The sequence below is a fragment of the Pelodiscus sinensis genome, chromosome 19 (genome assembly GCF_052426305.1).
Source record: "Pelodiscus sinensis isolate ZL-2025 chromosome 19, ASM5242630v1, whole genome shotgun sequence".
Lineage (NCBI taxonomy): Eukaryota > Metazoa > Chordata > Testudines > Trionychidae > Pelodiscus > Pelodiscus sinensis.
The window spans coordinates 7,983,951-7,997,715 of record NC_143070.1 but is presented as its reverse complement, the minus strand read 5'-3'; the positions used below and the strand labels follow the sequence as shown (position 1 = coordinate 7,997,715).

Here is a 13,765-nt window from a genome sequence, read left to right as displayed (position 1 = left end):
GGAGGAGGGGCAGGAAGTGACTAGTGCGGGAGGGTGACGCACTGAAAACCCGGCCGGGGCGAAGCGGAATGGCGGAGGGGGGGTCAGACTGCGCGTGCGCTGTGACTCCGGTCCGGGGTCAGCTCCAGGGCGTAGCTCAGACCGGGAGCTGCCTGGCCACGCCCCCGCCCAGCGGGGTTGGGCTCCCCGGGGCAGGGACCCGCGCTACAGGCTGCAGGTGCGGGGCGCGCCCCGGGCAAAGGGCCGGGCCGGGCAGCAGCTGCTGGGGGCGGGGCCGGAGCATCCCCTGCAAACCGGGCCTGATGGGGGGTTCGCAGCCCGGGCATCTCGCAGGGGGGGTCTGTGCAACACCCCCCCCCCCCCCTTCGGGCTCTGGCGCGTGGAGCTTGTGGGGCAGGACATTGATGCATGAAATCGCAGGGGGGCAAAGTCTGCGCCTGGGCGGGGAGATCGCGCAGCTGGTTGCGGGGCCCAGGGGCAAAGCCAGGGGCAGGCAGCGGGGTCGAGAACAGAGTCTGGGCACGGCGCAAACAAAACTACCCCCGTGGGGGGAGCGTTTGCACGGTAGGGGGGGCAGAGCAGTTTCCCCGCGTTTGCACGGTAGAGGGGGCAGAGCAGTTTCCCCACTACCAGGATGGGGGTGCAGCAGCGCCCACTTCCTAGGGCTGGGCCGGTGCCTGCAGCAGGTACCGCTGGGAGCCGGGAGGCGCTGCCAAAGCAGGTGAGAGTCCGTGGCTGGGGAGCTGCTGTTTTCCTCCTGCCCAGCACCTCGGCCAGGGCGAGCAGCGCCCCGGGCGGAAGGGACAGGACTGGGTTTAAGCCCTGCTGCAAGATCCTGCCTTGTTCTTAAAAGCAGGCAAGTTGTCCCGTGTTTTCTGTCTCCATCAGTGCTGGGGGGGTCCGGCTGCTTCCAGATCCCTGTTTGCCAGCAGGGAGTGGAGTGTCATAAGAACATAAGAACGGCCGTACTGGGTCAGACCAAAGGTCCATCTAGCCCAGTATCCTGTCTACCGACAGTGGCCAGCACCAGGTACCCCAGAGAGGATTGACCGAAGACAATGATCAAGCGATTTGTCTCCTGCCATCCCTCTCCAGCCTCTGACAAACAGAGGCCAAGGACACCATTTTATCCACTGGCTAATAGCCTTTTATGGACCTAACCTCCATGAATTTATCCAGCTTCTCTTTAAACTCTATTATAGTCCTAGCCTTCACCGCCTCCTCTGGCAAGGAGTTCCACAGGTTGACAACACGCTGTGTGAAGAAGAACTTCCTTTTATTAGTTTTAAACCTGCTACCCAGGTAGCAGTGTCCAGTGGCCCCCTGCTCCTTCTATATCCCCCCTGACACTGCTGCTTTGCTGTGACAGGTATTTGCATTTGTATGCCTGCAACTCCCTGTCTGCAGTAAGGGGTTGTCTATGGGGTGTGAAGTTAAAGCACACAATGTAAAGCACCTTCAATCTTGTCTATTTCACTGCTCTGTCAGTTCAGTTTCAATGTGGGGTTGGTCTAAACCAATAAATAGGCTGAGAGCTGACTGGCTTCCACTGTATCAGTCTGCTCATGGAGAGAAACTGCTGGATCCCCAAGGGCTCTTCAGTCTAGTGGATACAGCTCAGTGAGAACCACCAATGTGAAGCCAGACAATTTCAGGCTAGAAAGGAGGCACAAATGTTCCATAGGGAAGAGGATTAGCCACTGAAACAAATGGCCAGAGGAGACGGTGGATTCGCCATCTCTTGGGCTACGTCTAGACTGGCATGATGTTCCGCAAATGCTTTTAACGGAAAAGTTTTCCGTTAAAAGCATTTGAGGAAAAGAGCATCTAGATTGGCACAGGTGCTTTTCCGCAAACGCACTTTTGCGCAAAAGCATCCGTGGCCAATCTAGACGCGCTTTTGCGCAAAAAAGCCCCAATCGCCATTTTCACAATTGGGCTTTTTTGTGCAAAACAAATCTAAGCTGTCTACACTGGCCCTTTTGCGCAAAAGCTTTTGCACAAAAGGACTTTTGCCCGAATGGGAGCAGCATAGTATTTCCGCACGAAGCACTGATTTCTTACATTAGATCGTCAGTGTTCTTGCAGAAATTCAAGTGGTCAGTGTAGACAGCTGGCAAGTCTTTCCTCAAAAGCAGGTGCTTTTGTGGAAAAACTTGCCAGTCTAGACACAGCCTTGATGTCTTCATATCAACACTGTGTGACTCTAGAAAACATGCTCTGGGGAAACAGAGCTTTGTGTGTGGGTAACTGGGCTAAGTGTAATGGCCTGTGCCGCAGAGGGGATATGACTGCGTGATATCTTCTGAATCCATGAATTTTAGGATCTCATCCTGCAAACACTCAGCACGTGTGTTTAATAATAAGCATCTGCATAGTCGTATTCACTTCACTTAATTTCTGTTGTGGAGAGGGATTATAAAATCTCTGTCAGATTAGTCCTGATGAGAGTGCCTAGGTCTGTGCTACAAATAAAATCATGAAGACTAGGGGGCTTTAAAGATGGGCGCCTGAATTTAGACACCTACATCCAGGTGAATAAATGTCTTGTTCATCAGAAACACTGGATACACTGGAATGAATCCCATCGTTGCAGGTGCAGTAATGTTATAACTCAAGCCAGGTATTCGGAGAAATGAATATAGATTTGGGATCTAACTGGTGTGTGCTGTTTATGGATATCTAGACTCAAGCATTTGCCCCAAATGCCAGGGTCTAGCATGTGTGTCACTACGGACAGAGTCTGAGGAGAATGGGGGTGTGGAAAGGATTAAAGCTCCTTCTGAAATGTCTCCAATTGCCCTTCTCCCCCTGACAGGCTGCAGAACACCCAGGTCTTACTCCAGCGCAGCCCATGGCCTGCAGAACCAGGGAAAGGAAATGGCTGTGGCAGAGACGGTGACCTTCGAGGAGGTAGCTGTGTATTTCTCTGAGGAGGAATGGGCTCTACTGGACCCGGACCAGAGAGCCCTCTACTGGGATGTGATGCAGGAGAATTATGAGGCTGTGAGCTGGCTGGGTAAGGATTCCTGTTCCTGTGGGTATCAGAGGCTAGGTGGGCTCTAGAGCAGCTGAGGTGGGTTTGGTTCAGAGTCCCGCCTTTCCCCCTGTACGCTAGTGTCAGGAGTATCAGCCCCAATAATCCTGGCTCCCATGTGAGAGACTGTCCCCTCCACGCCCCCTCCCAGGGGAAGCAGGTTCAGAGACATGACATAATGGTGCGGCTCTTCCTACAGCCAAGGTCTCAATGTGCTTCCCCACCATCTTGCCCATGTTGTACCTTGGCCGGAGGTGTCAGTGGAAGGGTCCAGACAGGAACAGAAGGTACCAGAGTTCTGGGTCTGAGTGCAGCTGCTGTTAGTGCCTACGGGGTCCTCCTTGTGCCACTGGGCTGAGCCACTTGGAAGGAGGGTGCGGTTCCTGGAGTCCTTGCCTGCCTGTGGCTGATCTCTGTGACATGCTGGTTCCTGCCCGTGAGAGGGGCTGGATTCTGGGGCTGAGGGAGGATGGATGAGGCAGTTCACGCTCTGTGGTGGGGGTGGTGGAGTAGCTCTGTAGTAGATAAACATGCTTTGCATGCACAGGGCCTGTGTTCTTTGAAAAGTCCAGCTTTATTCTATCTGGGGCTCACTTGCCTCTGTGTGCAATGGAGATAATCACGTCAACTGTCTTGTCGTCTGACTAGAGTGAAATATATTTGGATACGGACTTTTTCTTCCTATGTGAGTGTCTGGCTTCAGGAGACTTGCATTCAATTTCCTGCTCTGCTGTGATATTGGTAAAGTCTCTTAGACTGTGTCCAGTCCCCGGTCTCTGCAATAGCTATTATAGTATGTTCCTGTTTCACAGGGTTGGAGAAGGATAAATACATTAAATAGGAGAGATGCTCAGCTCCATATAAGCACCCCTATAGCCCAGTGGGGTCTTGATTGATACCGGAGATCCTAGGTACTGCTGTAACTGATAATCTTTGCTTCCCATAGCAGCTGCAGTGCCATGTGAATTGCTGCTAGTGTCAAAGAGAGTCATTACAGCTACTCAGGGTGTCTGTCTCTGGAGTTAGAGCATCCGGCTTGCCCATATAGCACAGTTCAGGGTCGTAGCCAAAGAATGACCCAGGCTGCATTTGGGGGCTAAGGCGCTCAGCCAGATTTATTGTGTTGTTACCCCCTATCTTTGTACCTGCTCATTTGAAAAAAATATCCATATCTATTATACCCTTATCTCCCCTGGTTTGCATAGGGCGTCAGTGTGTTCCTCTGCCATCTCTTAGGAGTGTGTGTTTGTAGTTACTGCAGAGATCAGTGTGTTTTCTATCCTCTTTCCCCATCTGGAATGTGCTTACATGGTTAGTTGGGACCTAGTGTGCTACCATTCTGCCAAGGCCCGGCCTGTTCTGGTTCCCAGCCATTGATCAGTACTGTTATACCGAGGGCCTCCCTTCCCCTTCTTGTTTTTACTGGAGGGTTTTTACTTGTCATCCTGGAAAAGCATGAACTGAAAATACGCACCAGGATAAACATTGCTTCTTGGGCATTTTGCTTCATCCCTCCGGACATTCATGCCCCCTGTGTCCGGTGATTTCCACGTTACCTCATGCTGTCTGTGGACAGTTATTTCTGCCACTGTTTTCAGTTATCCAATGTTGCTTTGTCAGGACTGAGTGTTGGTGACTGGACACTGAGCAGGATGGTTTGGGGGTAACATGGGCCTCAAGATACAATCGTACTGACCCAAATCACAGAACACACCCCTGCCATGCCCTTGTCCTGCAGTGACGTGTGGCTGCCTTTACCGGTGGCCAACGAGGAGGCCTGAAGACTTGTGGGGCCTTATGTGGGCAGTGAGTCAATACAAATGTGAAGACAAAAGTGCAGGAAGAGTCTCAGCAAGGGGTTCCAGAGGAGACAGAAAAGGGGCTGTAACCCTGCCACACTCTAGATACAGACAGGCCTGGGCCTCCCTGTCACCCAGAACAAACGAAGCACCAGGGAAGGCTGAAAATGGAGTCAGCAACATGCCCGTGCTCCATGGCAGAGCCCAGCCAACTCTAATTCCTGCTGGGCCGTGGGATGAAGGCAGAACACAGGCTGGCCCCCGAGAGTGCCTCATCCTGAAGAGGAGGCTGCACGTCCAGCCAGTGTGTGTCTGGGCAGGACACGAGTCCAAGGGGATGACTAGGGCAATGTGAGTATGCAGAGCTTCTCTGGGGATGACACAGAGATTCTCAATATGAGTCAGCTGAAATGAGAGGTTCTGAGCGATGGGTGGGAGCTGATGTGCAGGGGCCTATCCGGCGCCAGCGAGCTGGGTGACACGGGCAGGTGGGGAACACCTTGCCTGAGAAGAGCCACAGTGGCAGGGGCAAGGCAGGCTTTACTTCTTGGAGCACAGAGTGGAGGACGTCGGGTCGGCAGCGCTATGTACTGGGCAATCATAGTGGGATCCACCATCCACCCAGTGGGGCTGCCAACCATCGTCCAGGAGGTCATTGACTTTGGTGACACCAGACCAGCCTCTGTGGCAACTGAGGAACCTCCACAAAATGGGAGCTGTGCAAGAGGAGTTCGGACAGGAGGGCTCCACGCATGGGTCATGGGGCAGATCTGGTTGCAGAGATCAGCTTTCAGGAGCTGAGGAGATCTCTGCAGCTCTGAGTGATTTCAGAGGAAACACCTCAGAGGGAGCACAGCAAGCTGCTAGTGGTATCAGAAAACTGGCAGGCAGTGGAGGCAGGTGTAAGACCACAAGACTATGGAAGTGGCCCTGGAGGATTCCTCTACTTGCCCCTCTCCATTCTGCCATGGCCCATTTATTCCTCATCAGTGGTGCGGTGAGCTCTCGACGAACCACCTCCAGGAGGGGAGCAGCTCACAGCACCGGGGGCGCCTTTACACTGGTGCGTCACAGCTCTGTGACTGGCTGCGCCCATAGAGTCCATGGTCAGTAGCGACGCTGAGCACCAATTCCTCAGGGCATGGAGGTCCCGCTTCTCCAGCAGCAGGGTGCACAGGGCCCCTCTGTGAGAGGAGTCACACACTGCCATGGGGCTCTGCCCAGTTCATGGCAAGGCCCGGGGCCAGGACATCCCAGAACGTGAGGTAGAGCTGCGGGATCAGCTGTTGGTGCCTGCAGATTGGTTCGTGGGCATCACACAGAGCCCTTCTGAGAGCTTGGCCAGAGCTTGGGCACCCATGCTCTCCATTAGGGCCACTCAGAGATTGGTCAGTGTGGAGAGAAAAGGCTGCTATAGAAAACTCTCGCCCTTTATCTCATCTGCTCTAGGGCCATAAGAGCGGTGCTGTCCTCTGCTAGGAGACAGGTGACTTTTCTCTTCCTATTCTCCAAAGCTCACAAGAAGCAGGAGGCACACCGCATCCCCTCAGGTGTTTCATCCATCACTTGACAAAAGCAACATGGGCTCAGGGTTTGTGCAGGACCCCAAGGTACTTCCCATTTCTCGCAGCACTCGCTGTGGAGACAGAGACGTTCAGGATCGGGAGCCACGTATCTTTCAACCCCCATGACTTGATTAGGCAATGAGGCAGCCAGGCCATGGCCACATGCACTCAGCTACTGTTGCTACTGGGCTTAAAAACTGGCAGGGCAGCAGGCAGCCTGGCCCACTGGTTAGGGGGCAGGAGTGCTGGGCAGGAGCAGCTGCAGGGCTGGGGTAGGTGCAGGAGTACTGTGTGGCACACGCCTTCTCTGTCCGTCCCCATCTCTGAGCCGAGGGAAGATGTGCCTCTCCTCGCCAGCCCAGCCCACCACCCGAAGGACTCCACAAAGCCAACATCCTCCTACAGGGCATTCTTACAACGCAAGCAAGCCGGCCTGAGCTGCTCAGCTCGCAGGGGTGTCACTGTGCCTCAGTGGGTCACATCTGGGAATACCACGCTCAGGACAGTTTGCTGAGAAATCGGGCAGACATACCACAAACCTAGTGGTGGTTCTCCCATAAGATGCATTCTGCCAGCAACAAATATATTCTTCTGTCTCACCACACTGGCTAACCACAAGTCAGGAATGCAGCCTCCGTAATATTCCAGGCCTTGTTTCAGTGCCCAGACACTCGACTTAATGAGGAGCGGTGTTTTAAAACAAGTTTCATTAACCAAAGGCTTCTCCTGATGCCAAAGGACCAGCCACACACCCAGGCCAATAAATAACTCAGATCTGAACCCCAGAGTCACACAGTTACCAATTCTTTCACGGTTTGTATGGAAGTGAAGAGAAAGAGGTAGGAGTTACAAGTGGGGAAAGAAATCAAATACGGATGGAGATCAAAGCAGGGAAGAGGCCAAATGGCGTATAGCTCTCTGGCATGTGGATGGCAGGGTTCCCTTCATTTTTTCCGCCCATGTGTAGGAAACATGTTGTTGTGGCCACTGGCACGTGCTCTTGTGCACCACCAGTAGAAACAAAACACCCTAGGATTAATACCTATTTTTAAAAAGTCATGACTGTGTGTGTGACACAGAAACAGTGTTGTGTATGTGTGGCATCATAGCTGTGTTTGTCAGTGACTCAGATCAGTTGTGTGTGTGTGTGAGAGGGAAGGGGGGCAAAGTCTGTGTGTGTGATGGCTCCTGTGGGGCCAGTTTCTGGGAAACCCCATGCGCTGTCTCTTTAAGGCACAGCAAGCTGTCCTGCCCTGTCCCTGACCCCTGTGCAGATGTGGCACAAGAGCGAGGGGGGGGGGAAGGTGTGTGTATGACACAGGGTGTGTGTTTTTGTGTGTCACTCACTGTGTGTGTGTGTGTGTGTGTGTGTGTGTGTGTGTGTGTGTGTGTGTGTGTGTGTGATAGGCCGTTTGAAGTGGCTGCTGGGGACATTGCACACGCAGAGCACTGCCTCTGTCAGAGAGGCAGCCTGTCACCGTTCAGTGGTCTCTGGAGCCAGGCTGTGTCCCCTCTGCCCTGCTCTGCGGAGTTGGGGTACAGGTGCAGGGGGACATCCTGACGTCAGCGCTGCCACCCCCCCCCCCCAGCTAGCAGGAGGGTCCCTCCTAGGAGCAGCGGCAGGATAGTGCAAGAGGGGGGAGGGGCACCTGCTGCCAGCTGTGCACGCGGTGCTGATCTGCTGGGCGAGGTGTGAATCTCTCCTGTGCAGCCGCACGTCTGCACAGCTTACAGGGAGCTCATTGTTCCAAGCAAAGCCTCTAGCACTGTGAGCTGAAAAGCACAGGGGCGAGATGGAGTTTTGTGTCACATGAGCTGGTCACATGCCCTTGCCTGCTCTGATGAGCCCTGGCATTGCCCACTGTCTGGCTGAAAGTCCATAGGAAAGTCCGGTTGGTGCGATGAGATTTCCATGGGCCGTGGGTTTTGTTGTTGGACCATCACTCTGACTGCTCCATTCGCAGTGTGCTGGCTGGCCTGGATGAAAACTACCTTGTGGGTGTTTCCACAGCAGCAGCCATATTTGAAATTCAGGTGTATGGTCCATATTCATAACGTGATTTACAAAAATGATGTCCACATACAGACAGGGATGATCACAGTCGCCACATCAGAACATTCCCACTGACATCGCGTGTGATACACTTTGCACAAGGTTTATTGCAGTTGTGTAACTGTGGTAGCACAATGACCTACATGGTCATATTTTAATCTTATAACATCACAGAGGGATCTTCCCAGCACTAAATGTCGGTCCCAGCAGGGGTCTGGCTGTAGATGTCAGGAATGCGCCCACAAGATGGGAAAATGTGAATGGCAGATTCTGTGCAGCTGAGCTGGGGAGGAAGGAGGGAGAATATACGGGAGGCCAGGCTGGCCACAAGAGGAAGGTGGGGAAACCACACAAAGCAGCTGCTGCTGCTGGCAGAGTAGAATCAAGGCAGCAGACAGAGCGCTCAGGTGCAGTATTGACCACACACCCTGAAAAAGCAGCACAGCCCAACACCACCAGGGCCAGCCTCAGGAGCAGCAGTTATTGTGGGCAACTGACAGGACCCACCAAAGAACAGGCAGTTGGTGTCAGGGGTGTGGAACGTAGGCAGAGTCTGAAACAGCCACCAAGGATTCACTTAGTTCAGAGCTACTCAACTTTGAAAGTCCCGGGGGCCACAGTGATACTCTCAGCACTTGGCGAGGGCCTCAACTTAAGTGTGTTTGCATATACATGCAAATATATGTGCAAATATATGCAAATAGCTTCTGTCACACTGATAGGCATGAATACACAGATTAAGGCAGGACTACACAACATGCAAGCCCCATTTAAGTCAGTTCTGCTGATATTAATAAAAATCAATATTTACCCGATTTCTACCCATATGACAGCACTTTTAATGAGCAATGACAGGGCAGGAATTTAACTACTAAAATGCATATCAACAGAAGACCGTTATATTGATGGCTTTTTTTTTTGGCTCCAATTCACGGGCCATGTGTTGAGTAGCCCTAACTTAGCTGCTTAGACAACTTCCTCTGCCTCCTTCTGGTTCAAATAGAGCAGTGTTTCTTAAACTGTTCCATGGCACACCACTGTGCCGTGAGACAGTCGAAGGTGTGCTGCAGAGAACAATAGAGTTCAAAATGGCTGCCCTTAAAGGGGCAGGCAACATTTTGGTTTTGGGTTTGATTTTTTTTTCTCAAAAAAAAAAATAGTGTTTCTCATAAAAAAAAATATTTTTTGGTGTGTTTGGTGTTCCTCAGTCTTAAAAAGTTTAAGAAACACTGAAGAAGAGCACCTGAGCCAAAGAGCAGGGTGAGCCGAGCCCTCCAGCCAGGAGTTTTGTGGACAGAACCCTTGGGAAGCTAGAGCTCTGCTGGGTCTTTTCTCTCCAAGTTCTAGTGACCTGCCATGTGGCTGCTGCCATCTGAGCCCTGCCTGAGGGCCTCACTGTCACACCTGCCAGCCCTCACTAGAGCTCCTCTTCTGAGCAGTGTGTTCCTGTCTGGCCCTGGGATGGGGGGATGGAATGGGTCATGAAGGAGACTGAGTTGTACCCTAGAGAGCTCAGCAGAGTGTTCAGCTCCCCTGATAAATCACCTGGGCCATTCCTGATGCAGGGGGGATGCACCTTTACTGCAGGTGGGTGTGTCCTGGGATCTTCTACCAGCCAGAGCCCAGTCTGTGCAAGGTGGGGAAGGATCCTCTTTGGGTGGGCAACTCAGATCCTGGCTCTGGAAGCAGTAATGGCACAGACCGTAAGGGGGGTTCATCAGTGACACCCACACAGCTGAGCATTCGACTAGCCTGACTCAGAAACTAATTTCTGTGTCCTCATAGCAAGTGTCACTTGTGCAGTTTCATCAAGTCTGACTCTTCAACTCCAGTCACAAGGTGGGCGGGGGAGGCTGGATATGTCACCTTGGGAAGGGTTGTGAGGAAAGAGGATGAACTCAGCTCATGATTATTCAACCTTTTCAGCCAGTATTGGATGTGTTCTCCCTTTTCTGTTCCTCTTTCAGAGTTTTCCTTTTAGCTCAGCAGAGAGAATGACTCCTGTCTCGATTTTCTCTCTGCTCCAGTAGGTGATGGGACGCTGAGTGAGAACAATGAGAAGAGTCTTCTGCAGGAGCAAGTGCCTCCATGTGGGCTGTTATTGGAAAGATCTGAAGGGCAAGTTTCCCAGAGACCTGAGCAGGGCAAGACCTGTGAGAATCAGTGTAGCCAAGAAAGGGAAACTGTCCAGGGAAACTGTCCAGTGGAGGGACAAGATAAATCCAGTCACAGAAGCAGGGGAGTGAAAAGAAACACAGAAACTGTTCAACAGAAAATCTCCCATCCAGAGACACCCTACACTTGCAGTGACTGTGGGAAAGTCTTCCAACGGAGACAGGCCTTTAATTTACACCAGAGAATCCACACAGGAGAGAAGCCATTTAACTGCTCTGACTGTGGGAAAAGTTTCTGTCATCATTCAAACCTGGTTACACATAAGAGAATCCACACAGGAGAGAAACCCTTTAACTGCTCTGACTGTGGGAAGAACTTCAGTCAGAGGACAGACTTTGTTAGACATAGGAGAATCCACACCGGAGAGAAGCCGTTCAACTGCTCTGACTGTGGGAAAAGCTTCTCTCGTCGCTCAAACCTGGTTACACATAGGAGAATTCACACAGGGGAGAAACCCTTTAATTGTTCTGACTGTGGGAGAAGCTTCAGTCAGAGGACAGACTTTGTTAGACATGGGAGAATCCACACAAGAGAGAAACCTTTCAACTGCTCTCACTGTGGGAAAAGCTTCAGTGGGAATGGATACTTGGTTATACATCAGAGAACCCACACAGGAGAGAAACCCTTTCACTGTTCTGATTGTGGGAAAAGCTTCTCTATGAATGCACACCTGGTTATACATCAGAGAACCCACACAGGGGAGAAACCCTTTTACTGCTCTGACTGTGGGAAAAGCTTCAGTGGGCGTTCAAGTCTTATTAATCATCAGAGAACCCACACAGGAGAGAAGCCCTACATCTGCTCTGAGTGTGGGAAAAGCTTCTGTCAACGCGCAAACCTAATTAAACATCAGAGAATCCATACAGGGGAGAAACCCTTTGACTGCTCTGACTGTGGGAAAAGCTTCAATCAGCGTTCACATCTGATTAGTCATCAGAGAATTCACACCGGAGAGAAACCCTACATCTGCTCTCGCTGTGGCAAAAGCTTCAGTCAGAACGCACACTTGATTAAACATCAGAGAATCCACATTGACGAGACCCTCTTCAACGGCTCTGACTATGGACAAAACCCTCATTGAACATCAAATAATTAATGTGGAGAGAAATCCTATGACCTAAGTTCCCTTTAAGTTGTGTGGTCATGTGGCCATGCAGCAGCCTATTAAATGCCATACAGGAGCTTAGGGCTATGGTCGGGGGGGGGAGATACCTGTACACACTATCTCAATGCTGGCTCAGACTTGCCATGGCTGGGGGACAGTCCTGCAGCCCCAACCCCAAAGCTGCTATGGCAGGGAGAGATGCCTTTCCCCCCTATTCCCAGCAGCACTTGAGCTGGGGAAGAGAGAACTCATGGGAGTCTTCTCCCCTTGCTTCAGTCCTTGAGTGGCCTGCACCTAAAGCCCATTTTGCCACCTGAGGGCCCACACTCCCAACTTGACCCCTGCTATCCAACACTTTGCCCCACCCTTGAGCTCCCTTCCCACAATCCAAACCTCTGAGCCCCACCCCTACCACATGATTTTTGTTCTGTGCACCAATATGGAGATGATGTGTGTCACATTCCCTCCCTCTTGGTGCCCATAACAAAATTCATTCTGCACCTGTGTGGGAAAAATTGTATAGAACACTGTGTAAAGCTGCTCTGTGAGACGCTTCAGTGAACACTCACACTCTATTGTACATCAGACAGTTCACACAAGACAAAACCCCTGTAACTGCACTGATGGCGGGCTTAAGATCACTTGGAGCTGACACCTCATTCAACATCTGTCAGGAGAGAAACGTGACACATGCAGTGCAATAAAAAAAAAATTAGTCAGTGGTCACACATTCTATCACATTAGAGAACCCAAAGATGAGAAAGAGACTATGATTTTCTAAGGACAGGAAAGGCCTCTGTTGGAGGTCAATCCTTGTTGTCCACTAGAGAATCCACACAGGAAAGAATCCTTTAAATGTGCCATATTCAGTGAGAGCACAGCTCTTAATAAACAGAGAATCTACAGAGATGGAAAGTGTGCTGGAAAGCCTTCTAGCGCTGCTTATCCCTCCTGAGATGTAAGCACATCCACTCAAGACGCACACAGGAGAAATGTGCTGGCTAGGGATGGGCCAAGAGAATATAATTCTTCCTTCTTCCAACAAATCTAAGAGTCCAGCACGCCTACTTTGGCTGTGTAGTGAGGACATGCAGCATTATTAAAACTGGAGATGAAATGTTCTTCCAAGAACAGAGCCATGCAGAGCGAGAGGCTGAGATAAGATTCCCACATTATGACAGGACTTGAGTATAAGTTGTTGGGAAATCTGAATGTTTTGTGTTCGGTCACTTTATTTACATTTGATGTTACACACCTAAGCCCATCTTTTTCTTGTCTGCCGTGATTTCTCATTCCTCTCTGATAGTGGTTTTATGACACTGACATGCCCCATGTTTTTGTTCATACAATATCAGGAAAATGGCAGTGGATCAATAAAGACTGAATAATGTGACAATGTTCCTTATTAAATGAATGAGGAGGGACAGGTGCCTTAACTTGGATCTCTAAATCTCCACATTACATGGGGAACCATGTAAAATAGCTACTGTGGCATGTCCTAAGCCCTGCCCCTTTTATGGAAATAGGTGCATAATTTTTCCAACTCATGAATCATGGAAGCGAAATGATCCTCTGACAACAGGGCCCAGTCCAGTAGATGTTCTTAGAGGCTGCCGAACTCTGCAGTGTGGGGCTCTTTATAACCTTTTGGCCAGTCATCAGGATACTCACCCAGGATGTGGGAGACTATTTTATGTCTGCCCTTCCTCTCCCTTTAATGAAGCTAAGGGTTTAGAACAGAGTTCTACCACCCCTCAGGAGAGTACCTGAGCCTCACAGCTATCAGCTGATCTGATGTGGGTTCCTCAGTCTGCTAGTGAAACAGTTCCATTGTGTATAAATCCTAAGTCATTCGGTGAGGACAGAGAGGGAAAGACCCACAGTTAGGGCACCCATGTAGGAGGATCCCTGAATCCAGTCTTTTTGCTCTGAAGACTCTTATATTTCTTTTTGCTCTGAAGACTCTTATATTTCCCTAGAGACAAAACCCTAACTCCTGTCACGAAGAAGATTCCAGAAATTCCAGCTGCT

The 13,765-nt window shown here is 51.0% G+C and overlaps 1 protein-coding gene across 5 annotated transcripts; it reads left to right on the top strand.

The window, feature by feature from the left end:
- The first annotated feature begins 23 nt into the window (after positions 1-23).
- Positions 24-13,662, top strand: LOC102457366 (uncharacterized). 5 transcript variants are annotated; one of them, XM_089770806.1, is made up of 3 exons: positions 24-217; positions 2,819-2,913; positions 10,482-13,662. In XM_089770806.1, the coding sequence occupies exons 1-3, from the start codon at positions 69-71 to the stop codon at positions 11,708-11,710; spliced, it is 1,473 nt and encodes a 490-aa protein (XP_089626932.1). In that variant the 5' UTR covers positions 24-68; the 3' UTR covers positions 11,711-13,662. The 5 variants fall into 5 exon arrangements, with proteins under 5 accessions (XP_089626932.1, XP_075770180.2, XP_089626931.1 ...); XM_075914065.2 differs by having other exon boundaries at positions 89-217; positions 2,819-3,019; XM_089770805.1 differs by lacking the exon at positions 24-217 and adding an exon at positions 257-721.
- Positions 13,663-13,765: the final 103 nt, after the last annotated feature.